The sequence below is a fragment of the Lipophrys pholis genome, assembly GCF_963383615.2.
Source record: "Lipophrys pholis genome assembly, chromosome: 9".
Taxonomy (NCBI): domain Eukaryota; kingdom Metazoa; phylum Chordata; class Actinopteri; order Blenniiformes; family Blenniidae; genus Lipophrys; species Lipophrys pholis.
In genome coordinates this window covers 20,172,995-20,200,634 of record NC_137639.1, presented here as the reverse complement: position 1 = coordinate 20,200,634, position 27,640 = coordinate 20,172,995, and the positions used below count along the sequence as shown (strand labels likewise).

General features: G+C 41.4%; 1 protein-coding gene across 7 annotated transcripts; it reads left to right on the top strand.

The window, feature by feature from the left end:
• Positions 1-483: 483 nt before the first annotated feature.
• lipeb (lipase, hormone-sensitive b) lies at positions 484-27,640 on the top strand (the record flags this gene model as incomplete). Of its 7 annotated transcripts, XM_080471532.1 has the most annotated exons (16): positions 515-611; positions 998-1,034; positions 4,697-4,737; positions 9,484-9,725; positions 11,300-11,584; positions 13,014-13,104; positions 13,465-13,491; positions 14,911-15,056; positions 15,441-15,626; positions 16,884-17,036; positions 20,364-20,508; positions 22,547-22,774; positions 24,063-24,254; positions 25,258-25,439; positions 26,174-26,440; positions 26,987-27,640. In XM_080471532.1, 16 exons carry the CDS (start codon positions 530-532, stop codon positions 27,389-27,391), a joined length of 2,709 nt encoding a protein of 902 aa, XP_080327658.1. In that variant the 3' UTR covers positions 27,392-27,640. The 7 variants fall into 7 exon arrangements, with proteins under 7 accessions (XP_080327662.1, XP_080327661.1, XP_080327664.1 ...); XM_080471536.1 differs by lacking the exon at positions 998-1,034 and having other exon boundaries at positions 484-611; XM_080471533.1 differs by lacking the exon at positions 13,465-13,491 and having other exon boundaries at positions 520-611.

Below are 27,640 nucleotides of genomic sequence, written 5' to 3'. Positions count from 1 at the left end.
TTCATTCTTCAGCCTATACCTCTTTAAAACCTTCACCGATTTAAACAATTCCATTTTTAAAACCTCTTTAAATTTTTTCATACCTTTTTAACTTTTTAGAATATTTAAACCTTTAAACAATATTGTTAACGTAGAAGTAGATGGGAAAACCCTTCAACTTACCATCAAACTCTTTCAAGTTTGAACCACTACAGTTCGCCATATTTTCAGCTAGAACCTTCATTTAATTTTCAACACGTTGCCACATCTGTCCACTATTCAGATGACATTCTTTCTCAGTCGGAATCCCGCAAGTCGCGAGGATACGTCCCACGCTTCTTTCAGCTTTAATTTTGTACATTATCTTCATTCGAAAGTTTCTTTCCTCAGTTCCACTCAATGAGGAACAGTACGGACGTCCCGATTGGCTACTATATCTCAACGCGCTGGCTGATTGGCTGTAATTTGTGGTAGTAGGCGGGACTTGGACGTCCCCAGGTAGGTATGTAGGGGAGATGTGAAAGGCGGCGCGTCAACAGAGTGGGCGAAGATGGCGTCGAATAAGAAGGGTAGTGGGAATAGCAGACTGGAGAAAGGAAGACGCTCAAGCAAACACAGAGAGGGTCCAGTGGGTGAGTTTCTCCCCCTGTCGAGTGACTCCCTCCTCCTCTCCTCCTCCTTTTCTCGCCTCTTTTGATGCTGTTTCGTCCTGTTAGCTCCCGTTAGCAGCTGTTAGCCCCGGTAGCCCCACTCTCTCTCTCTCTCTCCCTCCTTCCTTCTCTCATGTGGTTGCTGTGTTTCGTTAAAAAAAAAAAAAAGTAGAAGCGGACTGCTTCAAAGTGTTGCTGGGTGAAATACACAGCCTTTCTCTGTATCTGTATATTAAGTGGAGCATCGCCCGGACGTAGTTAGAGCATGAACCGTTAGTTAGCCGGGTGAGATTAGCCGTATCACTGCACGAGACTTCTAACTAAACACGCTCATGTTTGTGTTTACTCTTCATCTCATGTGCCTCTAGTCGCTCCCGCTGACTCTGACAGGATCCACCTGAACAGGTACTCCACGGAGGGGAGGGGACTGGATTAATGTGCTTGTGAGATGTGGATGGGGAGGTGCGTGTTGTTGTCCCCGGAGTGCACCGGGCATAAATCGATTAGGACACTCTGCTGACACGAGAGCAGACTGACACATGGTGACGGAGAGACAGTCAGCCTAAAGATTTAACCTGATGCTGCCGTCAGGACTAAAGCACTCCCACTGGAACAGTCCGACCAGTTCCAAAGGCATTTGTCAGCTTTGGAAACACGTTCGACACATCAGCCATTCTCACACAACCTGACAGAGCAGTTCAAAACACTGGCTACCTAACTTTAATGTAATGTACAGGATGAATGAAATGATAAGACCAAGTTTGATGCCCCAAATCTTGTTAACCACTATCCATATATATTATGGGCTTAGCTCTTCTTAAACAAGGAATCGTGTCTGAGTGTTTTGCATGTATGATGTTCAAGTCAAGTCTAACAATCGCTAGTGTCGGAACGTGGTCAAAGAGTAGAAGATGATGTGGTTGTTTTAGGGATAAAACATTCCAAACAACGTATGAATCAGCTATATATTTAACTGAGTTAATGGGTTCCGTTTCAATCATAGCTGGCCTTGAAACACTTGTTGCCTGATAATGTTCTCAGAAGTGTTAATTTCTTTGGCACTGGAGGCATTGCTCAAGTGAAGTGAACCTTTTGTGTGTCGGGCCTGGAAGCTCATTGTTGCTTGTTTCCTGTTGTTGCCTTTGGCCTTAGATGCGTGAAGGCAAAATGTGCTACACATGACACTCCAGAGTCCCTCACTGTTGGCTCTTCCTTTTGCCTGCGCACAGCCCAAAGACTGCTATTTTTAAAGCGGTGTCTTCCTATAGCCGTGATGTTTGTAGAGTGTCACATAACAGGAACATGTTTTTGTTTGAAAAGAATGTCAGACAGATGTCTTAGTTTGTACAAACAGATTCTAAAACAAATCTGTCTGGCCGCGTTCTTCAACAAACTTTAGACTTCCTTCTTGCACAATAAATGGTACCATTGTGTTATTGTGAGTTTCACTTCCAAGAAACAGCCGCTATGTGATTATGACCTTTTGCCTACATATACCAAAATTTGCACAAAGCTTGTCTGCCCAGACTAGATAAAAGGAAAACACAAAAAGTATTGGCCTTGCATAGTTAATTATTAAAGAAACCAGACTTTCTTTTTACAGATTTAAACAAACTACTTTTTCCAGATAAAAAGTCCACTTCATTGTGCAGACACTGTTTTGTTTTTTTACAGCGAGAGTGATAAAACAGTGAAGCTCCTGATTTTATTGTCTGTTTACAATACACTGGAAAGTAATAGAATCTAAATAAAAGTGGTATGGATTAAGTTGAGTAGAGCTGTGGAGTAGCTCAGTTTGTCTGCTGCTTATGGTAAATGATTTAAAAAAAAATCTTTCCTAAGATATTGGGTCTCTTCTTCTTTAACGTTCTATACCAATAAAAGTGCAGATGTTCCCAGCAACATTAATGCCTTCTATAAAAACAACAACTCTCATTCTCCTGGGAAACATACCATAAAATCTAACAATAGAGTAAAAGCACAAGAGAATCAACAACAATTCCCACCATGGCTGTAGTAGTATGTGTGTCCAAGTGTTTCAGGGTGTGCTTGTGGTTTAGGAGTCTCAATTCAGGAAGTTATGACACTGTCATGTGTGACTTCACTGGTATTTCCCCCCCAGGAAAAACATTCCCACAAGCTACGTCGGCACCATCTGTTTTTAGGTGTTCACTTGTTTCTCATGTTCTGCATCCTGAGCATTTCTCAGAAATTCCTACATATATATAAATCAGTAACAACATTATGACCTTTGACAGTCCAAGATTAAAAAAAAAAATAGATAAATAGCATTAGTCATTTCACCTGCTATTGTTATTATATGTAACTGCACCTATATATGTATTGCATATATACAGGGAACAAGAGTATATTTTGTCCTCAAAGAAGTTTTGCAAATGTAACCAAATTGTGATGGTTGGAGTGTCTCTAAAGGCTCTCTTAAGGGGTGCTGCCGATCTGTATAGGTCAGTATCTATCAAAAGGAGACAAATACCCTCTACACACTGTTATTTTTGGCTGCCCCAGATGAAAGATAACAATCGTGAGAGAACCGTGGCGCTATCTTTGGTCTTGGCTCTAAATCGGTGGTCCTACGTCGCACTGCGAGAAAGGTTCAAGGACAGCTGTTGTTATGGTCTTGGTGCCAAAGGCAGCCTGCGATAAAATTCTGACAGTGAAATTTAATCGTGACTACTGCTGCTTCGACTTGCGTCAACTAATTAACCAATAGAAATGTAGTATGAAATTATTTAATGATCAGTGCGGCACTGGCACTTAAACCCAATATATGCTTTGCAGCTACAACGTAAACAAGAATCTTTTGGGTTTCTCTCCAATCTCATAAATGCTGCAAGGGCTCTGTTCATGTTTCGTTACTTTTTTGTGAATGGATGACGCACGCTTATGATGTTTTATTATTGTGCAATCACGTCAACTCGCATACATTTTTGGCTCGATTCAGCTTGCGTTTTCATTGTGAAATATGCACACAGCAAACTTCATGTCATGCCCAAAGTTTATTGGATTCATGTCGTACAGTGTGGCGAGCTATGGGCTTGTAGCGGGCGTTAGGAAGGGGAATTGCACTGGAATCAGAGTTTCGGGCGACCAAGCCTCACTGCATGTGGTCCAAGCAAGGCCTCATCATCCTTATTAAAGAAGGACTTTGGGGATCTGCTACTTCCATCTTGTGCCTGATCCTACAGCACACCTTCAGACGTCTAGTGGCGTCCATACCTTGACAGGTCAGAGCTGTTTTGGCATCAAGATGTTATGCTGGTAGTCTTAATGTTATCACCGATTAGTTTATCTTAAAACAGTTCAACGCTGTTATTATTTTAAACTATAGCACTATGGTTTGATAGAAAGTGATTATACAGTGTGAACATAGTTGTTACTGATTAGTACAACTTTGATAATTTATTGGTTAAACATTTCCTCCTTGTTTATGACATTTTCAGTTTAATTAATTGTAGATCTTACCAGAAAAAAGATAGATAGTTTGGTGTTGTTTTGAAGTCTCATGTTTAAAAGCTATTTCAATCAGTGGCTTGACTGATGCTTGGGGACTTTACCAATGTTTTACAGATCACACTAATCCTAAAATTTATAAAAAGATTTTTTTATTTATTTTTAGAACAATTGAAGTGTTGTTAATAATTTATAATCTCACAGTGCCATTTGCCAATGTCCAAATCAGCTAAAGATCACAAGGCGTTGCAAACTAATGAGGCAATAACAAACTTTCCTGCTCTAACAGGGACAAAGTTAACTGGGCCAGAGTTTTCTGTAGATGCACTATCCCTGTGAAGGACGGATGGGAGGGACTGATGGAGAGGAAAAGAAGAGACAGCCCATCGCCACAGAATGGAATTGGTTATGACAGGCTGACACACACAAACAGAAGTGAAGAGGCATGTTGTGAAGACGGGCTCGCAACAGATACAGAAAGAAACGACAAAACCTTCTGGGTGGAGAACTGTTTTTCCTCATGACCTGCCCTTCCTCTGTTTCTTTTTCTCATGCTTTCTCTCTTTCTCTCCATGCTTTCATTGCTTACGTGGAAGAGAGGAGACAGAAAACGACAGAGCCTTGAACTCAGACGCCGGTAAAAACTTTCACCTGCTTTTTTCCTCTTCCAGTTTTTTAATAGTTGCTTCTTGCCATCAATTCTTTGCTAAGTCAGAGGCGTGCGGTGGGCTAGTTTTATGCAAACACTCAATTGGCACCGTCTGTGGGCCCAACAGGAGTCATTATATGTCTGTAATGTTGCTGGTGTTGGTTGTTGTACATGACTTATTAATGCCTCTTCTCATCCATCTTTAATGCGGCGCGCCCAGGTACAAGTTAATAGTTGCAGTGGGCATTCAGTCACTTGTGAAGGGACAGTGTTGAAACTGGTTGTGTGGTTCTGACATTGAACGAGGCAGCAACAGCATTTGTGGATGCAGAGCAGGCAGGGGCGATAACGGCAGCAGGTGAGTCGTGTTTTTCCTCCAGTGATGCGATAATACTGACTGCTTATCCTGGCTGGTGTGATGGGACATTTATTGTTTCACTATTTGAAGCTTATCTTCAGTCAAACAAAGGTGAGGTATTCTCCGTGCAATGGTGTGTTTAAACTTCGAGCTCTTGATAAGATGGTCTCCTAACGGTTCATTTGCATTGTGTTTGCATGTTACGCACCCACCTGCAGTCAGGCGGATGTGCAATATTTGCTGGGTTTATTACCATTTGAATAAGTTCAGCTCACGCTGATCCAAGGGTTTGTGAAATTCAAGCCTGCCTTCCTGTGTCAACATCAACCCCATTGGCCCACTCAGATGGGAAAATGCTGCTCCTGTTCTAATTAAGCAATGCAATTTTAATTTGGGCTCCGTGCCCAAACCCCTTCGACTGCTAGACTGCAGCATAGTATTTTGGTGATTGCTTGACCAGACCCATCACTGTTTGCCCCCCCTGAGGCCGTCCTGCTTTGAATGTGCTCATGAAGACCGATGAGAGTTTATTTATAGCATTTCTTTGTGTGCGTTTGGTTTTTCCACTTTTTTTATGCTGTCGTCATAGGTTGTGTTGATGAACATTCAGCACAGGAATCTTGTGTAATTTTCCAAATTTATAGTAATCCGCTGACTTTGTTTCAAAATCTGAGAGGAAGCAACAAGTCTGGAATTGTACATGTGTTTCTCCTTAACTGCTAAATTGTTGTATTACTGCAGGCTTTCTTTAATCGATCACTATGATGAGGACAATGTCTTCACTGGAGAATAATCTGTTAACATCTATTTATCGTGCTGCTACACGGTGAAACTACAGCCGACTTTGCCTGCATTGCAAATTTCTCCACATGTGAGATAAATAAAGGATATCTTATCTTAAAAACTAATCATGTTATCTTTGAGATTGCTAAGGTCCGTATGCTGGGACTGACCTCGCCAACAGTGTCAGGGCAAACTGGTGTTCAGGTGACAAAATTATCAGAAAACAATGTTGACCAACTATGTGACATAACAATGATAACAATGTTTATATATTGTCAAAATGCTATATGTTCCTCCAAACAAACACTTCATTGCAACTGAGTCCTGCAAACACTGTAATACATACATTTTGTTAAAAATGTAAATTATGTACTATGATCACATACTATTTCTGTATGTATAGATGGCCATTGTATACCTATGTATATGAGGCTCTTATTAAGATCAATTTGCATAAGAAAAAGATTGTCATTATATAGCCACACATATATCACAAAATAGTAGGTGACAAAGGTGTAGGTCAATTAGGTATACAATCCCTACAACTTTCCGACCATTTAAAAATTTTCAAGTGGACTGTTTTTGGTTATTTTGTCTGTCCAGATGAGGCAAATGTAACAGGATGGGTTGTCTGTCAATGGCAATGCTGCTGACACTGACTCCTGTATGGCTCTCAGTCGGTGTTGGAAACTATTGTTGGCTGTGAAAAATGCACAGTGTAAGTGAAGTGCATCCTTAATTTTTACTTTTAGCTCAAATTTGAAATATCTTATAAAAGCAGTGACAATTTCCCATCTGCGTCATAGATACATATTGAAAATGTATTTTATGTATGCAATTATGTTACTTCTATACAGTAGTGACTTGGTTTTATGTGGAAAAAAGTGGTAGTTTATATGTTTTGTCAATCTGCAGTAGCAGTAATTTCAAGAAAAGATGAGCATATTAGAAAACCATCATTGCACATTCCTCCATGGTCTTACTACAATATCTACATCTGATGAACCACATAAAGTATAGGCAGATGACTATATCTGTGGAATATAACCAGTTGTGCAACACAATATAGATGTTTTGTGTAAACAAGCTTTGATGTAGAGTTTTCCTCGACATCATGGGATAAGTTGGTTCCCATATAGTGGAACCGATAAGAAATTAGGCCCAAAGGGGCCTCATTAAGTATTGCAAGAAAAGATAAAAATTGATAACTCAGTAAGCGTGTCCTATTTACGTTATCTGATTTAGACCTTCTGTGCTCTTCACTGCAGAAGAATGCTTCTCATGTCCAGTGCAACATGCCATCAAACATACACAAGAGTTCCTTATAGCAAGTCAGAGTGCATATAAGCCAGTTAATAAGTAACACCATCATGAGTGACTGTTCAACTTCTGGTTTGTTAAACAGCTTCACTGAATTGGCTGTTTATTTGAATATGGCCAGATGATGCACTTTAGTTGTTGTTTTGCCAACCTTGGAGTAGACCAGAAGGAAATCTACTTTATTTAATCATCCCAATCAACACTCAAAAATGCAGCACATAACATAGACACATGTGGTTTACATGCATGACAAGGGAATATTTTAGATGTTGGTAGCAATACTGTTGTGCACTGCAGGTTAACAGTCACTTTGTGTCAGAGTTGCAGCTGTAAGCTTATAGGGATTCTTTTTTTCATTCTGCTGTCAGGAATTCTGTGCAAGTGCTTAAAGTAAACATATGAAAACTCGGGGCCAGAACCAACTTGGTTCTTGTTCCTGCCATGTTGAAGAAACACATTTTCTATCCACATTGTGCCTGAATCTGCTGCTGGCGATTCTTCTTGTTCCTGGGCTGAATGCTCCAACTGACGTGTCTCACTGCACCATTTTTTGGTACACAGTGGTGGTAGAAAACGCATTGGACACGGCTAGCTTGAAAACTTTGGTAGGTTTCTTTGCATCTCCAAAATATAGCATACTGTACTTTTTTCATTTTTTGGCATACCCTTTTTACAGTCATGATAGGTGGATACAAGCAGACACCAGAAGACAACTGTTTACCTTACGTGTGTGTGATTTAGGCTGATGAATGTTTGTTGTTTTGTTTCCAAGATGTTTGCAGCGAAATGACACAGCCTTGTTTATTCCTCCTATTGAATAGGATTTCAATTTTGTGAGATTGGTGCTTCCTTATTTCTTTGGCTGAATCGGTATTTCACTTTGGTGGCAATTGTTTTCCTCTTCAAATAGGTACACTTCACATTGCTACATGTTGCTTTAGAAACCTTTCAAGGAGTCACCTTTTTCTTTTTGCTCATTGCAATTGAAGTTGTATCAGTCCATATATAAGCACGGGCTAAAAGTTTAAAGCAAGGCTAAAGCAATTTCCCTTTTAATTTGTGATGCTTGAGTTTACTAATGACAATTTGACACACAAAGTCAGTCTTAAAGAGTGGTTATAAGCTTTTTTATTATCTATGGTTTTTCTATAATAAAAAAAACAGACGCACACAAGTCCTGTAAAGTATCACCAGTGTTGGAAACGACCACGTTTCCTTATCACTATGTCCTAGTTCCGTAATCTGCTATGCTCTCATCACATTGCTAGCACTTCACTTTCTGTGCCTGTCGTCCCTTCTTCTCTTGCCCCTGGTCTCTCAGCATAGCAGTCACTCTATACAGTAAGTACCAGCCAGTTCTCCAAGGCATTGTGGAAACAGGTCTCGGGTGACCCTGCGGGAGTCCACCAGGGACATAATGTGAGCTTTTTGTTATGCTCCACCTGGGTAGACATAGGAGCCAGCTGATAAACACACTCAGCCATGTGTTGTCAGCTCTATATCTCCCTTTGGGACACTTATGGGAGTGTGTCTACATGTTTTCGTCAGTGTATGAGTAATCGTGTATTTTCCCAGCAGCGTGTTTCTTTGCCTCCCGGTTCTCGGTGAATTTTCTCCTGCTTAGCCTCGGTTTATATCATTCAATTTCAAAGCTTGCTGAGCATGTTTCAATCAATGAGCTCCCAGTGATTTGGTCTTGGGGGCTGAGCTAATAAAAGTATGAGAACATTTTGTCAGATAAATCCAATGATATCCCATTTGGTACAGTTTTTAAATGCTGATTATAAGTGTGGGTGTGGCGCAGCACAGTGAACAGGGTGCGTTTTTACGCTTGACTGAGGAGGCATTTAGCTGGATATATGCAATTTTCTAGAGTTTGTACTTGTGGATTACATCTATGGGCATGGCAGAGTGTAATGATCAGGGTTCTCTTTATGCTTGCTGAAGTGGATTCCAGCTGATAGATGTGTTTTTCTTTAAAGTTCTGTATAGATTTAGATTGCCTCGAGGTCCAAACAGAGTAGAACAAATAAAATGTGTGTAATGTTTAATTTGTTGAAACATGCACTTTGACCTAAACAATCTCAAATGGTGGTTGACTGATGTGTGTATATATATATATATATATTCTTTCCTGTGTAGGGCTACTTTTGCATGAATGATGAAGATGGATATAGCTTTGGCATTAGCAGGTTTTTATAAAACATGATGGCATTTATGTCTTTGTACTTTCATACCTTAAATCAGCATCAACATCTTTTCTCTTCCACTAGTGATGGACACCAAGGCCGTTTTTGCATCCGTGTACAGCGTGTGTGAAGAAAATGCCACCTTCTTTTCTGGAGGGGCCAAAGGATCACAGGGCGATGCGGCACGCCGCCTGGTGGGCGCCATGACACTCATCCAGGACCACGCACGCAGTCTGGAACCGGTCGTCTGTGGCTTTGCTGCTGTTTATCATCATTTTGATTATGACCCACACATACCTGCTAATGGCTATCGCTCACTGGTCAAGGTAGGCTCGGGGATCATTTAACTCTCTTATGATGATGATGATGATGATGTCTTCATTTGTTTTGATTTGTTGGTTGTATAATTGTCCAAAAACTACAGTGAATGAGTGCTTTTGACAGTTTTTTCTAATATAACATGAATATATTGGTCATTTAATATGACTGTGTGTTTTTGGCTGTACCTAAAAGGCTATATTACAAACATTGAAGCTTCCTGATCTGGAAGTTCTGAGGGCTGCTGCAATGTCTATTAAATCTTGTAGTTTTTGAATTTTCGTAATATCGGCCACAACACGGAAAAATAAAAGGGTTAAAGTCCCTCTGTGCATATGAGTGAAGTGTTAGATCTTTGTTTTCATTTCATCTCTTGTGAGACTGGGGAGAATAAAACACTCCAATAATTCAATCCATTCTTATCAATATTCTCCTCACATTGTGAGAAACTACTTACCAGCACCTCTTTGCCTTAATATAGCTCTGATTCAAGGTCGGCCCATTTGTTTTACAGATTGATTTTGTGTGGTAAATTGGATTAGATAAATTCCTCCAGCTGCACGATATCTACCACTACTGTATCCACTGTACTTTATCTTGTGCTGTTATTGACGAAGCATCATGACCTTCACTTGCTTGCAGCCCACCGAACCTGAAGGATCGTAGTAGAGCAGTAAATGAATGGCGCTCTGTTTTCTCGCCTCTCGATTTCCACATTTCTAATCCTTCTCATCCCTGCAGTACCACTCACACTAATCTGTAACACCCTGGTGAAGCAGCAAGTTTTTTTTTTTCTTCTTCATGTTCGCATTTAGGCAAAGTATCACATCTTTATTTTTTATTTATTTTATTTTTTTATATGCTCCAGCTTACCACACTAATCTTAATTACAACTTAAGTACACCCAGAGGACATGGAGGACATGCGTCTTTAATGAGTGTACAATAAAATAAGAACTATTTAGTTTTGTCATGTGGTAATTTTTTTGCTTTATCTGTTCAAGAATAATTTTGTGTAAGTTCTGTTCTTTTTATCACATCATAATATGTATTGATTGTTTAACATTTGCTTTGTGAGTGTGCTGCTTGTGAAATAGGTCATCGTTAACACACACACACACACACACATTAATATATATATCTCAGACCTGAACACGACATGGCTTTCTTGCTTCTGGCACTTGCTTTGGATGACTGTGAATGACTTACTTTACATGACCATAAAAATTGTATATGTGGGAGCAATAGGATGCAGGCCAGAAATGTGATAATCCAAAAAACTGGATATTATATCACATTATTCTGTTTACATGATCACTTGAACCTCCAGAATTTAGATTATTAGTGTGCATATAGACATCCTCGATGATTATGAATAAAACAAAACTATTTTATATGATGATAACCCTAAAGCTATCATACAACTACTGTTTTTCATGTTTTATTTTTGGATTTAAATTTTTTTTTAAGTTCTCAGGTTTCTTCCTTTTTTTTTTTTTTCATTGCATGAAATGTGTGCTCTTGGGCTAATGTCTCAGCCCTCCACAGCAGTCCTTGATTTTCACGGGGTCCTGTTTTTCCAGGTTTTGCGTTGCTGCCTTCTCCACATCATCCACAAGGGGCGCTACATCACAGCCAACCGCCGCAGCATCTTCTTCCGAGTAGCACATAATGCGGGGGAGATGGAGGCCTACTGCAACGCTCTGTGCCAGCTCCGCGCCCTCCTCTACCTGGCTCAGCGCATGCTACACGACAACAGCCATGGCAACCTGTTCTTCCAGGACGAAAGCGGCCTCAGCGAGAGTTTCATCCGCGAATACTCATCCATGCACAAGGGGTGCTTCTATGGGCGCTGCCTGGGTTTTCAGGTGAGACGGAGAGACGATGTGGTGATGTAAGAATACGATGTAGCACTATTTCTTTTTTGATTGGAAGTTTGATGTTGTAGTTAGGAGGCGAAAAATATTAAACTTATGTAAAACCTTTGCAAGATTACAGAGGAAGCATCATAAAAAGCATATTAGGATTAACTTCTCCCACTTAAGACAAGCAGGCCAGCGTCATACACACTCACATGGCTTATTTACAGTCACCAAATAACCTAACAAGCACCTCTATGTGCAAATTCTTGCCCCAAAGAACAAGAATACTACTCAAGAAACACTTGGATAAAAGCCCAACAAAGAAATCAAACTCTCCTTGAGCAGTTCTAATAAGTAATCCACTGTGGTCATTCCAGTTGGACTCTTACATTCCATGAATTAACATTGATAAATCAGTTTCGCCATTCATAAATCCATCCGTCTTGGTTCCTGCTCGGTCTACATGGGGTCATGGCGGGAGAGCGATTACTAGCACCCCTCATAGCACTTTGAATTCTGCCCGGGGCATCTTGTTTAAAGAAGTTATTTAAAAATGCCTAATTATGCATCCAATAATTGTTCTCTAATATGTTCAATCAGTATAAACTTGATAAACAAAATCCACATCTAATACTTCTACTATGAACGCACTAGTTAACTTACCTATTAACAGAAAGCAAAATAATAAGAATTTCATTTAATTAATGAGATTTAAAAATTTATGAAATGTAGTATTTAAATAATTTAGTACTGTAATGGTCTGAATACAAGACAGGTTTTTTGGTTGGTATTAGTTCTGAAAAAGGGGTGTTTTTTAATATTTGGCTCCTGGTTTTAGTCGTCTGGTGTTAATCCGAGTTTTGCATGACAGCGGTACAAGGGCCTCAAACAAGAGGAATGTTAGTTGCGATCTGACGAGACTTGACTTAGTGAGATGAAAGTCAGGTGCTTAATGCTACATTGTTCTGCTCTATGTCAGCTGGTGTATTATTGCAAAGGGTTTGAAATCCACTGCCCCAGAATATAATATTAGGCTCTAAAAAGAAATGTTAAAGCCATTAAAGTCATTCTGAACTACAAATGACTCCCGCTGTCCAAAGCTGCAGGTAAAAGGAGAGCAGGAGGTCTAGGGATGAAGGGATTGGTCTTCTCACAGCTATTCCCTGTGTTCTCGGTTGAATTTAACGAGAGTGGCTGACCCCCCAGCAGTCAAGAGGTCAAAAGCAAACTAAAGGGAAAATATGATGAAACCTCCCCACTCTACCTGCTTTCTATCAATTTATAATGTCTCCTAGCTATTTGATATTCTCATATTCCCATATGTTTCACCGTCTCTGGATGATTGCTGGTTTTATCATTCTCTGTATCTCGGTTTTCAATGTACCACGGCGAGTGGATTAGAATTTAAAGTATTCCTCTGTTTTCCTCTGTCCAGTTCACGCCATCCATTCGGCCGTGTCTCCAGACCATCGCTATCGGCCTGGTGTCCTTTGGAGAAAACTACAAGCGCCATCAGTCAGGAATAGGTCAGCATCATCCTGTCGGCAGCCGCAGCCTCTCATCATCCATCCACATCGTTCACATTCATAGATCGTACTCATCCATCCTCACTGCTCCTTGGCCCCCCGACTGTGTACCTTTTGATGTTGTGTGTTTGGATTTTAGATGCCCTTTCATCCCTTGGAATCTCCAGGGTTAGCTGATGCGCTTCTTCTATATTTCAGAATGTTTTGAACATGCACGTAGTTATGTATAGAGGCTACGTTGAAAGAACACGCGCTATCATCTACACACTTGCTGTGTGCACGCCGACACATACATATTTTAACGTTCATAGAAGAATTATCCAACTCAAATGGTTTCTTGTGCTCTCTGCTGCATCACAGTGGAAGCAGGAAGTATTGCACCATATGGTGAGTGACCCAGAACCCTCCCCACCCCTTCATCACTGTTCTCTGTAGTGACCTGAGAGGCTAGATGAAGAACCTTCCTATATCCTGGAGTTCATGTTATCCTAGATAGTTTTGTAGTCCTAGAAGCCTTAAGTAAGACTTGTGCTTGTTTAAGCCTTCAGATTACATTTTGAGATATCGCCATTCTGTGACAGCATTGATGAGACCAAACCTGAAAACCGGAAGCTGGATAATATTGCCACACATTGTAGGGCTTCTCATATAAGATCTAGGGGTCTGGGTACATTTTGAAAGGATTCTTTCTTATAGTTTAGGGTGAAAAATATATTGAAAGAAAAGATGCCTTTTCTCAGGCTTTAATTAAAAATAGATAGTCTTTGTCTTTATTGCAAATGATGCTGGTTTACATGTTTGTTTGATACGTGGAGGGAAAATGGAAAACGATAAAACTTTTTATGTTGGAAAAGCAAAACAACTATCTTAAACGTTCAGTTACTTCAGTTACCTCCAGAAATGCAACATTAAGTGCAATTTACATATATAGCAGAACATTATATAAAAGTTTGCAAGTTGTTATTTTCACTTTCAATTTTAAATATTTTGCAACTTCAGACAAGTTTTATTTGGAGAAGTAGTAAAATAAAAAAGGAAATAACCAAAACAAACATGGCGTGTTGTTGTGTTTAATTTAGTGCGTTGAGTGGTAGTGATTCTCAGCTGGAGTCATCCGGGAGGTTTGCAGTGCTACAACTTTAATTTCTAGTCTTGACCATAACTCTGCCCTATTTTTTAATTATTTTTTTCTCTTTCAGTAGTTTTCTGGTGTTGCTTTATTGTGTCACATACTGTGACCTTTTATTCCCCTTTTCTCATTTTCACCATTTTTATCGGTCCAAATATCTCTCAAATATTTGCGCTTGTTAACTTCTTGCTCGGGTGTGTTCACTGTCGAACCTTGTTGCTCACATAAAACTGTCATTTTGTTCATTTGTCACGCCAAACATTTGCACCCAGACTCCTGCGGGATCAGATCTTGGCCTGCTACCCAACACCCTTTGGTGTGGATCGATAGTAGAATCAACGGGTCTCTGAACCTTCATCTCCTTCTTTGTTGGCGTGTGGAAAGAAAGAATTCCTGCTGGTGTTTTTGACTCTCATTTCAAATGTGACTGTGAGCTTTTGGCTGGTTTAAAAATACCACCGCAATAATCCCACGGGTGCATTTATCCCAAAACACTGTATTGTTGTGGAAATGATGAAGGCTCCGTTGCGTAATGTGCGTCAAGAAAACGCTCTGCACCTAAATATAATCTTTACTGGTTTGGTGTGCAACAGAAGACTTTAACACAAGCGTCTTGGTGTCCTCCGCTACCTTTTTATAAACCCTCCTCATTATTCTTTCCTCCCTCCGTCTCACAGGTGTCGCAGCCAGCTCTTTCTTTACCTCGGGGAAGTACGCCATTGATCCGGAGTTGAGAGGGGCGGAATTTGAACGCATTACCCAGAACCTGGATGTCCATTTCTGGAAGACCTACTGGAACATCACTGAGACTGAGATCCTGTCGGTCAGTTGGCTGTTCGTTTCTTTGTTTTACACACCTACAAACACGCTCGCCGTGCATTTGCATCGCTCGCCAACGCACACAGTTAAGTGGGCTGCCCCGCTTTTGATTTTAAAACTACATCAGAGATATTTTGCTTTCCTCTGGTAAAAAGCACCGTTCCATCATTATGCATTTTGGCCTACAGGCCGTTAGCAATAATAGAGTGAAATTCAATTTTTACAATAGGGCTCATGATTTATTCATCTAGTTTCACTTTCTCTCCAGTGACCTGACTCGTTCTGTACTTTTTTTTCCCGTCTCTATGCTTCCGTCTCTATTTCCCCCTCTATATATGTCTATTTCAAAAAAAATTTCCTCTTTCTCCATGCATCCATTTTCCTCTAGGGTCTTGCCAGTATGACATCCACTCAGGTTAAGGTGAACCGAGCTCTTTCGGTGCCCCCTGTGCCCTTTGACCTTCCCTTGGCGGCGAACCACAGAGCATCAGTAACGATCTCTTCACCATCATCCCACATCGGCACGGCTCCTGTTCAGATGAGACTCATCTCCTATGACTTACGTGAAGGACAGGTACTTGTATCATTATTCAACTCACACTATCGTGTAGCGCACTTGGAAATTCAATAAAAAGCCTCTTAGATTCAGATTCTATGCAAACCCCGGCTTGCTGTTGTACTTGCTGCGCACCCGTCTCTCTCGGCTTCCATGTAACTCAACTTTGAGTTGTTATGACCTAGTTTATGAGCATTTTTCTTCACTGGCTGTTCTTAAGCGTCTTACAAATTTGAGCCCTAAAAGTTCCTGAACAGTTCAATCTAACAATATTTAATGGCACATATATAAATGTCTTCCGTTGTGTGTGAATGACTGCTCCAAATCATCAACTTAATCCCTCTCGTTATTGCTTTATGTGTTTCTATGTCAAAGATATCATTCTGCTTCACTTTTGTACTATGCCTCTTTTCTTTTTTTTTTTAACTTGTGCCTCTTGGGAGTATACCCTCTCTCCATTTGAGCTCATTCTCCTCTTTGTAGCCTGGCACTTAACCATGCATGTTATCAGAAAACAATTCCAGCATTGATCATTCTCCAGGAAAACAACAGCGTCCCTTTTTGTGTCGCAAAGTACAAGTTTGCACCAGCAAAGCCCTTTTCACTTAGCTGCGGCTCCTCTCCTTCTTTTCTTCTGTTAATGAATGTGAATGAGCGCGAGTTCCTCCAGACACAGGAAGTATTGGCAGCAAACTGTTGCAGAAAAAAAATCAAGTTATCTCTCAAAGGAGCTGTGCTACTAACACGAGCAGCACCTACATTTGCACACACACACACACACACACAACAACTACTGTTTTTGTAATACCTTGTCAGCATGGATGTACCAGCTTAATCACTATCAATGACTCATGTGATTCTGCTTCTTTCATTGTTTTAAGTCAGAAAGCTAATTCTTTTTCTAAATATGAGAAAACAGTTATAACCTGGCTGTACTTGATATAAAACAACCTCAGCTGCAATCAAAACCTATTTTTGAATTGGAAGTCTTGACATTCAATCATTTTTGACGCAACAGATCATTCTGAAATTCCTCAACTCCACACCTTCAGGATGGATGACTTCCTTTGTCAGCTACTTTTATCCTTTCGCTGTAACTCAGAATTACCATTATAGAGGCTTAAAGTAGTAAAGAGCCAGTTTCAAGAATATGAGACCTAGAAAATAACTTTTTTTTTTTCCCCAGGTATTTAATTCAAGTAAGACAATCATGAGATGTCGAATACGAGATCATGACCTTCTATATTTGTGTCTTTGTTCGTCTTTTTTCTGCAGGACAGCGAAACTCTCTTGTCTCTGTCCCGTTCGGAGGGCGGGGCCATTTCTCTCTCACTGGGTTTGAAGACAAAGCGCCTCCCATCCTCTCCCAACCTCCTCATCCACTTTCATGGAGGAGGCTTTGTGGCTCAGACCTCCAAGTCTCATGAGGTGAGTTAATGCTTTCCCACTGGATCCAGCCCAGAGCCTTCCTCACTTGTTGAATTGATCAGGTGTTTATTGGGGATAAAGTCATGGACAGTGTATCTGCATGTGTCCCAATGTCCTTTTTTATTCTAGATTTCTTTAAAAAAACAAACAACCAAACACAATATACTTTTGGACTGCTGATAATGCCACTCCCCAGATTCGTGGTTTATGAAGCCTACAACCGGTTTTAGGATTAAATCATCTTCTCTTGAGATTTCTATTGGTATGTCACTGTATTTACAGGCTCATGTCATTTATTGTGTAACCTTGCTCAAAAGACATGCTAATCTATGAACTGTCTCTCACACTTACACCTGACTTAAGATGTTTTAAGGAAAGTGGTAATCAAACCAAGTTAACCATGTCGTCCTGTCAATAGTGCTTTCTCAATCTTCATTCTAATTTAACCTCGGTTCATTACGGTGTTGATAAGACAGTGGTTGGTGGACTGGTAACCACCTCTTCATGTCAGTAGCGTGGCGTTTAATGAGCGGTTCCACTAATTATTTCTGTAATTATTCTCGAGAAAATTCAAATAGATTGAAGCTTTGAATTCACTTTATGCTGTTTGTATTGGTAATTGGTAATTGGTCCATGCAGGACTGACCTTAATTTGACATATAAATTGTTGTTTCCAGTTGTTCGTTTTAAATTAAATGTTCTAGATTAAATTTTGTGCGTCACTGTCACAGCAAAACAAACCTTCACACTTAAATTGTTTCATTGGTGTGTCTTATCAAGCGACTTTTTCATGGGTTTTATGACGAGTCAAGAGAAGTGACGGTCTATAATATCGTAACCGGGTGATCACATATTTGACCTGTTCAGTTCATCTTAATGAAAAGCATTCTTTTCTTTAACATAATTGGTTACCCCGCTCCCTGTTTATCCGGTGCGGATGTGGTCATCTGTGGCACTGAGCGATCTTTTTATGGCATCAAGCTACTTATAGCTGCTGTAAGACAGGGTTCTGAGAAATTGTAAAGGACATGGTCATTCTTGATCTGCAGCTGCATGGTAACCAGAGGATGAGAGGAAGCAATCAGAAAAGGGGTGAGCAGTGCTGTCATGTTGAATTAACAGAGAACTGTAAAGCCCCGCGGAGAAAGATTACCCTGGGCAGTAATGGAAGACTTGTCAGACTATCCTTCTCTTTTCTTCCTCTGGGCTTTGCTTTTTTATTACGTCCTCCCTCTCAATCTTCCTAATATCTCACACAATCCTTTTTGTTCACTTAGTGCCCTTTTCAAGTCTCCTTTTTGTCATATTTGGGCGTTACATACTTCGCTCCTTCCTAATTTTTTTGAGGTGTCTTTTTCTCCTAATCCCTCAAGGCAAGAAAGGGAGGATGAAAGAATGGAAAGTTTCTAAGACAGTTGTGACCAGCATTGTCCCCCATATCTCTACTCCAATATCCTTCACTTGATCTTGTCTCTGCTTTCATCTGAAAAGAAAGAGTCCCAGCTCAGTTGCTGCTCAGTTGCTGACTCGCGGTGGTTAAATCAATGCACAGCGATGCTGAACTCACAGGAATGGATGATTTGACATGTGATTATTTAGCAACTTGGGCGCAGACCACACACACACACACACACACACACACACACACACACACACACACACACACACACACACACACACACACACACACACACACACACACACACACACACACACACACACACACACACACACACACACCAGATTATGACCAACGGAGGTATAAGATTACAAATTAGCTGTCAGTCCTGTCTGTAGATGAGTAGGACTTCTGCTCCCATTAATTCCTGCTTTGAGAACAGATTTGGGACCCGGTGAAAAGATGTGACTGTGCATGATAAATTTCCTGAGTCATGCAAAATTAAACAGCCAAGGAAACGCACACATACGCATCTTTTCAGCACTACTTGTGGGGCCAACTCAACGACAGAATGTATTCTCTTGCTGCTTTGAAAGAGCACAGTGTAGTACCTCAGCTTTATGGTAACCTAATCTAGTTGTTACATTAACCATAAATCCATGTCTCAGCCCTGAAAATGCTAATTCATTAAACAGTTTAGTCCCCACAATGAAGTTTGGACCCCAAAAGGGTGGTTTGCTCAGACCCCACAAGGACAGTGAAATAACTACACTGTCAAACCTCTTGTCTTCCCGGCAGGCAATTTGTTCCGAGTGTTTAGCTGCTTTTATGCAAGCAGATGATGAACTGTCTGGCTGGCTGTCAGACCTGTTCATGAACTCAGGCACATGTTGACACTTATTGTAGATTGCCAACAATGGATGTGGTTCTCATTAGTCGTGCATAATCACACATGCATTAGGACTACCTTCTTACTGATATGCACAAGCCCGCACTGGTGCTTGGGCTGCATGCACGCTCACTAGTCGGTGGTCTCATGTTCATATTTGTTAGAGGTTTTAACACTTAGATAAGTTGGTTGAAAATGACCTGGTGAAGTATTTTTTTTTTTAGATATCTTTAGAATGAAAAGTTTTTGTCATTTCACTTTGCAACTTTCCTTCGATACTTTTCACGTGCGTTCTGTTTTTATAGAGTTGGAAGAGACATTTAAGAGTTGACGGACAGCGGTGTGCTGGAGCTTCTAGGTTTTCAGTTGTCACGAGGCGATGTACAGATACTAAGCCTTTCGTGATATTGAGAATGGAGTGATGTGTCACTTTCATAACCATCTGAGTCACAAAGGTGCAGGGAAAAGATAAAGACAGGAGAAAGGAGTAATACCTTATAGGGATGATATTGTGTGTCACAACAACTTTTTATGTCTTTCCCACATTTCAAGGTTACTGCAGAAGTACAGTGGACAATTCGACTTACAACAATAACAAAAGAGACACTCAATATGGTGACACTGATCTTGTTTTTTTGTATGTTTGTTGTAAAGCAACACCCCCATCTTGTCTTTGTCCGATTTCTTCTTGCTCTACAAAATGGGACACGAGGGGCACCTTTGTTATTACGCTATGAAAAGAAAAGGAAATGGAGGTGACTCTGAGGGCAGTGCTCATTCTGCTTTTGTCTAGACAGTAAGCCAAAAAGCAGACGGATGACATCAGAGGAACATATCATTTTCATAACTCTTGATCCTTGCTCAGAGTCCACCCCACGTGCCTTTCTCCTCTCTTGCCTTTTTTTTTTTTTTTTTATTCCTGCGTTGATTGTTTTCACTGTTGCCACCGGAGTCTCTCATAAATTCTACATACAATATATTCACAGTTGTTTTTTCTTTTCCTAAAGTCGCCTCTGTCTGTGTCTACTTTCTGCTGCAGCCCTATTTGAAGAGTTGGTCCCAGGACCTTGGAGTCCCCATCCTGTCAGTAGACTACTCTTTGGCCCCGGAAGCTCCCTTCCCAAGGGCCCTGGAGGAGTGTTTCTATTCCTACTGCTGGGCTCTGAGAAACCACCACCTACTAGGTATACACACACATTATGATATGCTCTGGAGTGCTGGTGGTTTTTATTTTGCCTGACAATGAACTGTGTAATCGTCAAAAGAATTCAGAGTACCACAGCAGTCCGGATATACAGATTTATTTCAGAGGAAAAAAGCTTGCCATATTACGATTAGCATATTTAGACAATCTCGCGTTAAACCCTGTATCAATACATAGATTCAACTTTTAAAGGATAAAATAGACTATTACCCAGAAATCTACACTCACTTCCTGTGAATGAAAGCTTTATTGAACATTTTTGTTAAATTTGTAAATTTCAAGCTTTAATATTTAGTTCATCAAAACTTTCAAACCTATTTCTGTGTCACTCCAACGTATAACTATAAATACCTGTCAGATGTCATCAGGTTTGCATACATGAAAGAGAGAGAAAAACACCTGGTATATTAGATCCTTGGTTTACGCTGCAAGCCAGCACTGAAAGCCAGCCCTCGTCTCAGCCAGGTACTCTCTGTAGAGCTCTGCCAAACACAGTGGCAAGGTATAGACCGGGGAGAGCGTATAAACCGATTTCTAACTCTTTAACTCTTCCCAGCAGCAAAGTGGTGTCAATATTTGCTAAATGAAAGAAATTGGAAGGTGAGACTTTTTTGATAATTGGCTCTTCAGCCCCAACTAGGAAATAGAGCACAACTAGGTTTTAGTCTGAATAAATAGGAATGTGACTCTTTGAGCTAAAAGCTACTAAAACACTGTACATGTTACCCCTACAGTTAAAAAGTACTGGTGGGAGGACCGTGCTATGGGGGTTATCAGTGAAAGGCACTTTTATACAAGGTCAGCTTTCAGACTTGTTTTTTTAAAGTTGAACCTGCTCCTGGGTGCTGCTTCTTGAGAGAATGTCTACAGCCAAGTCATTGCTGGTGAGGCCGTGGGACAGGTCTTTGCCCTCCAGTGCCCCGGCCTAATCCCAGACTTAAACCCCAAAGAGCTATAGCAAGGAGACCGTAAGTTGGCAGGTCACATCCTCGACATCCATTCTGATTGAGCTGTAGCAGATTTACCAGGAAGAATGGGATAAAGGGGACAAATTCTGATGTGGAAGCTTGTTGAAAGTCCTCCAACAGGGTTTGAATTGCTGCCTTGAGGCTTCTGTAAAGTTATGAGTATAGAGTTTGAATACTTTAATGGTTCTCTGTGTTTTATTAAACACTTGTTAGTGTGGAGGTAGAGATCATATTTGCAGTGAGAGTTTTGATGTGCAATACAGGCCTGCTTGAATCAAACCCGAACATTGCAGTCATGTTGCATCCACTGTAACCGTTGAGCTACCAGGGCGCTTCAGGGGCTGAATACTTTCTGACTGACGATCTGTTTTTATCAGTTCAGAATTAAATCAACAAAATGAAGTAAGCAGAAAGTGAAAAGTTCTGAACACACACAGAATATTTTGTATGCAGTTGTAATGGGGTATACCATAAGCAGATAAAAAGGAAGACGGTTATTAGAATTAATGAGCAAGCACAAAACAGGATAAAGCTCACCTACTTCACTGTGAAGTCGGAGTGCTTCTGTAAATCCTCAACTGCGTCCGCCAGTACCCGGGCCCTGCTGAGAGGATTCATTTATCACTTTGAAAGTGAGCGTGCTTGCATGCCTCCTGCACCTTTACTCACTGCTCTGCAGTATCCCACAAATCATGGTGCTCAGTATTCAGACTGAAAACATGACATCTGGTGGGTTTGGGGTACACCTGACCACTGAAGCACGCTGTGTCAAATTACAGTGCCGCAGGATGTTAGTGTTGTTTTTTCAAGACGCAAATATCACGGCTCATAGGAAGACAAAGAGACAACAACCAGGCATAGCAGGTACACTGTGTTACTCTGTCGGACAGAGCAAACATTATTTTTGTCACTCTCCTTTTTCTTGCAACTCAGTGGATTTCTCAAAGTTTTAGATAAGCTTTTTCATTTAAGTTTTGCCTGTGAATCCTTGTTGTCCCTACCTTTCTTTTCTTACCTTTAGCTTCACGCCTTCTCCTTTTATCTCTCCAGGCTGGACCGGAGAGAAAGTCTGTCTGGCCGGTGACAGCGCGGGTGGCAACTTGTGTGTGACGACATCGATGCGTGCTGCTGCCTTCGGTGTGCGAATGCCAGATGGTATTGTGGCAGCCTATCCCGCCACTCTGCTGACGGCCTCCGCATCGCCTTCCCGTCTGCTAACACTTATGGATCCTCTGCTGCCGCTCAGTGTGCTGTCCAGGTGTCTCAGTGCCTACGCAGGTGTGTGTGCGCATGTGTGGTATATTGTTCTATTTTGCTGTTAGGGTTTTTTTTGGGGGGGGTGGGGTCAGCATCTGAGGATTGAATTCAGATCTGTTCTCTCTTCGCATGTCTGTTTGTCTATGTTGTTTATGTGACCTTTTCCCCTATCAATAACACTATTTATTACTCAGGTGTTTACGCTCTAAAAATGTCCTGAAATGACTTGGTAGGAGATCATTTATCCTTTATTATTCACACAATGGGGACATTGCATTGCAAAGTCCACAGCGAGGTTTAGAGGATGTTATGGGATGGAAGGAATACATTGTTGGGAAAAGTTGTGACGTTATTGGATTATGATATTACAGTAAGATGAGATAATGGTTTTAAGTGACATGGTGTTATAATTTAATGTGAACTGTGTAGTGAGATTTGTGCATTATGACAACAGCCGACGCACAAGGCAGCAATATTTGACTCGTGATATGGGACTAGTATGTCGTGACAACTGTTAAAACAGTTGCTAGTTCAGTAAAATTGTACTGGGATAATTTTCCGATCATTCAGTTAATCAGAACATTTCTGTGTTTTACCCCTGACAGTTGTAGGACTCTGTTACTTTAATCATTGCAGGATTTTCTCTGCATTTGTATCTTGTTGTTGCCTCAGTTCATTTATAGTACACATTGCGAGCAGCAGACAAAATACTGTTGTTTTAATAGATGACAAAACGAGCCACGAATACACTCTAGCCTCTCATAAAAGCCATGAACCTCACCAGAACAAATTGTTTTCCAAAAAAAGGACTCATTCCAAAGTGTAACTGTGTCATGTCCTGGAAATCTCCTCCACAGGAACTGGGTTCATTTGCATATAAACCTCATTTTCTCAGTGTCATTACCACTTGTGAAGAGCTGGAGAAACTCTTGCCTGTCTTTTGATAAATAGTTGTTTCACAAGAGGAGAATTGCAGGAAGGTGGAGGGCTTGGCAAATAACACTGAATACTGACACGGTGATATTGGCAAAGCAAAGTCTCCTTTCAATCTCAAACTAAAACACTTATCATTTTCTATTACCTCCTGCTGTCATCACTGTATATTGCTCTCTGAAATATAAATAGCTCTGTGGTGGCATTGAACCCACTCAGTCAGCGGGATTCTTCCTCTTCCCTATTCTACCTTTCCTGTGATTGCTTTTACATCTTCTTTTGTTTCTCATTTGTGCTCCGAGAAGAATAACACTCATCCTGTTTGCATGTCTATTTTTTCTTTTCCTAACCCTTCCTCTATATTTGTCTCCTTCAGGCGCCGAACCGCAGACTGAGAAGCAGGCGGAGAAAGTGAGCACACTGAGCCTGGTGAGGAGAGACACTGCACTGATGCTGCGAGACTTCCGACAGGGCGCCTCTAACTGGATTCACTCTCTGCTGGATCCTAACAGAGCCTCTGCCTCTACCTCTCCTGGCACAGCTGCAGAGGCGCCGCCAGGAGCCACAGGTATACCAGCCAGTGTGATAGCTCTTGTCTGTGCAATTCAGTGGGATCATTAGGCAACATTTGGATTGCATGCAAGGCATTTTGATTAACAGCAATGGAATTTTAATTTTTCTATGGATTTTTTTATATTTGATCATATCTCTGCTGAGAGTATATCTCATATCCGATTGGATGCCTCAGTATTAATTCATTCTCCACATTTCTAGAGTGTTGGTGAAGCTAATTTATGTAAGTGTTATGAGTCTACGATTACACATCCTCCAGGATTCATTTCAAGCCCATATGGAGGGGGTCAGTAACATTCATCCAACAGCCAATTATCACTTTATCCCACCTTGTTGCATCACTCTCTTGCTGCCCAATTCATATCCACTCACCTTAACGGAACAGCAGTGCTTTGACAGTAATTGTTAATTGTGGCCACCGTAAATCTGGTGGGAAATTGTAATTTCTCTGGTGTCCCGTTAGCGAGGTGGCACCCTCACAGCTGCAAAACTCCACCTAATGAGTGTGTCATCGGTGGGTGTACATTATTTAAAGGCCATCATGGAGCTGAGAAGGTTCATTATTAATGAGATAGCAGATCGGTAGAGCTTTTTTTGAGGAGCCCAGCCATGACGACTCTTACAGCTGTGTTTTGACAGCTTTGGGCGGGCAGATGATATCACCATGACAGCACGTTTTGAAATTCCTCCTCCTCCTCCTTCTCTTTTCTTCGTGATATTTTCCAATTTGCATTTTGGGCTTTTAACTGTTGGCTGTCAACCAGAGGACATATGATAAGTGGAAACAGTAGACTAAGTGAGAAGGATTGTGTGTTACTGTCGGTGTTTTTTTTCATGTGCCCTTCAACTGTTACTCAGCCCAAGAGAATTAAAGCCTTTGTCTTTAATATGCCGCGTCGTTTAAACATTTAATGATTTTCACAAGCTTAAATTTCTCATTTGCATGTCAGACATGTTGATTGTTGTCTCTTGCTCCCCCTCCTTATCTTGTTCCTCAGACACCGTGAGGAAGAGCATTTCGGAGGCGACCATCTCCTCTCCCCATGCTGACCCTCCCATACCGACAGAAGCCTCTGAGTTCCCTGGAAAAAAGTTATCTGTGAAGAGCCAGACTTGCCAAGACTTGTTATCCCACAACAATTCCCCTCCCCACAGTGCACCGCTGCTCTCCGAGCGCGCAGTATGTCACACTTGTTTACATTGAGATTAGCTCGCTCTCAGCTGATGGTCTTATCCAGGAGTAGTTAATGGCATTAAACGGAGAAGAGCTGCGGCTTAACAAAACACTGGGGGGGGTGTTGTTGTGAGACTTGAACCAGTCATTATAGGAAGGTGTGTAATGCGAGGCTGATTGGAACACAGCTCCAGTGTAGAGAATCCCCTCTGCTTACTAGCTTTTTTTAAATGTCAAACACTCCGAGTTACAAAGACGTTTTGGCCAGGATCATACGTGGCTGTGTATCCAGCATTATTGTGTATAATTCACTTCATTGAACTCTGTTTGGACTGTGTCACCCATACGTTGCACAAAAAAAATAACTGTGATATGCTGACAGAATAGTTCAACTTTTTGGTTTTGCACATGCTGGCAAGGTGTTGCAGATTATCCTGGCATGTATTTTCTCACAGGCAGACTGGATTAGTGGCTGGCTGGGAGGAAAATAGCTTGCAGAGGTGACGTAAGATATTAAATATGCTTTACCTCCTTGAAACGGGGATTGTTCAGTCAAGACTCAGGCACCCAGCCAAGGTTTAAGAAGATTTTCGCAAGGACAAAGTGTTACGTGTGCGTGTGTATATAACCAAGATAGCTGAGATGTTTGAAGCCTTTGTTCTGATTTCGTTAATGTGGCCTCTTCCCCTGGACTGCTCACCATCATCTAACGTCTTCTATTCATTTCTTCTCCTATGTAGCCAGAAGATGTGAATTTCTTCCTCTCCAAGGATGGAGATCCTTCCATGCATGCTGACCTGTCTTCAGTGGCCATACCACCCCCTGCTGGAGAGGACGGTGCAGAGCTGGAGCACCCGAGGGAGTTTCCTCTGGGGTTTGAGCCACTGCGGACAGAGCAGCTGGCCGAGATGAAGGTGCTGAGCTCTCCGGTTGTCAAGGATCCCTACTGCTCACCTCTGCTGGCCCCTGATAGCATGCTGAAAGGCCTGCCCCCTATACATATCGTGGTAAGACAGGAAACATGGTTAGACACATTGCTTCAAGGGTTAGTCACACAGACCATGTAGCTGGAAGGTTGCCCAGTTGTAACAGATTTGTAGAGGTTTGTTTTTCATTTTGTTGAGTAGTTAATAAAGTCATCACTGTGGTCTTGATGATTAGACTTTATTACAACTGTATAACCTCTGACTGGAGCTTCTTTATCACATCATTCCCTTCAATATATAGCTTACATGCAGATGTACTGCAAAGCAGACCATTTCCAAGAGGTGAACACTGTTTACAGATGTCAGTGACACTGTGTTGTGGGGGGGGGGTGAAGCTTGAACTCTCTTTTAAGACGGGTGTTAATATGAAAATGAAGAAACGGGTGGTATTTTTTCAGTAACGAGAGTGAGTCAGCAGATGTAAAGTAAGTGGGAACAAAAGAGACCAGGAAGCCTGGCTTCCTTTTCTTCATCCCTTAATAGAGATTCTTGACATGTCTGAAGGGAATCCAAATTTGCTTTTCATCATTCTTACCCCTCCCCTCCTTCGCACTCCTCTCTCCTCAGGCCTGTGCATTAGACCCCATGCTGGACGACTCTGTGATGTTTGCCAAGCGTTTGAGGAGCGTGAACCAGCCTGTCACTCTGTGCGTGGTGGACGACCTCCCCCACGGCTTCCTCAGTCTATCACAGCTCTCCAAAGAGACGAGGGAGGCCGCCATGGTCTGCGGGGAGCGAATTAGGGCCGTCTTCACCCAGGAGGACACGCCCCCAGAGCCACGCAAACACCGCAAGCTGGAACGGACCGATAGGGGTGTGTCAGCCTCTTCCGGGGAAACTGGTCCTCTCTTTGTCGACCCCGTTGCTGGAGAGGAGCCTGCTGCTGGTCGGGGGGCTAAAATTGCTGATGGGGAGGGCCCGGTTGCTGTGGCAGCCCAGAATAACACTGATGCTGGAGGTGTTGGAGCTTAGATAAGATTAGATTCTGCAGTTCGCACAAGAAGTGAAGAGAGATGGACCAAATGAAAAACTAGACAAATCCAGCCAGTGCCGTGCCTAAACGGCAGATCAAGAAAGCAAAGTGAAGAATAGAAGAGGAGGAGGTCGTTTAAAAGATTACTGAACACTTAAGAAATGAAAGGAAGAAAAAAAAAAAAAATAGCTGGGACTCTGAAATAAAACTTAGTTTGCGGTAGTTTTTCCACTTGTCTATGCACCAAC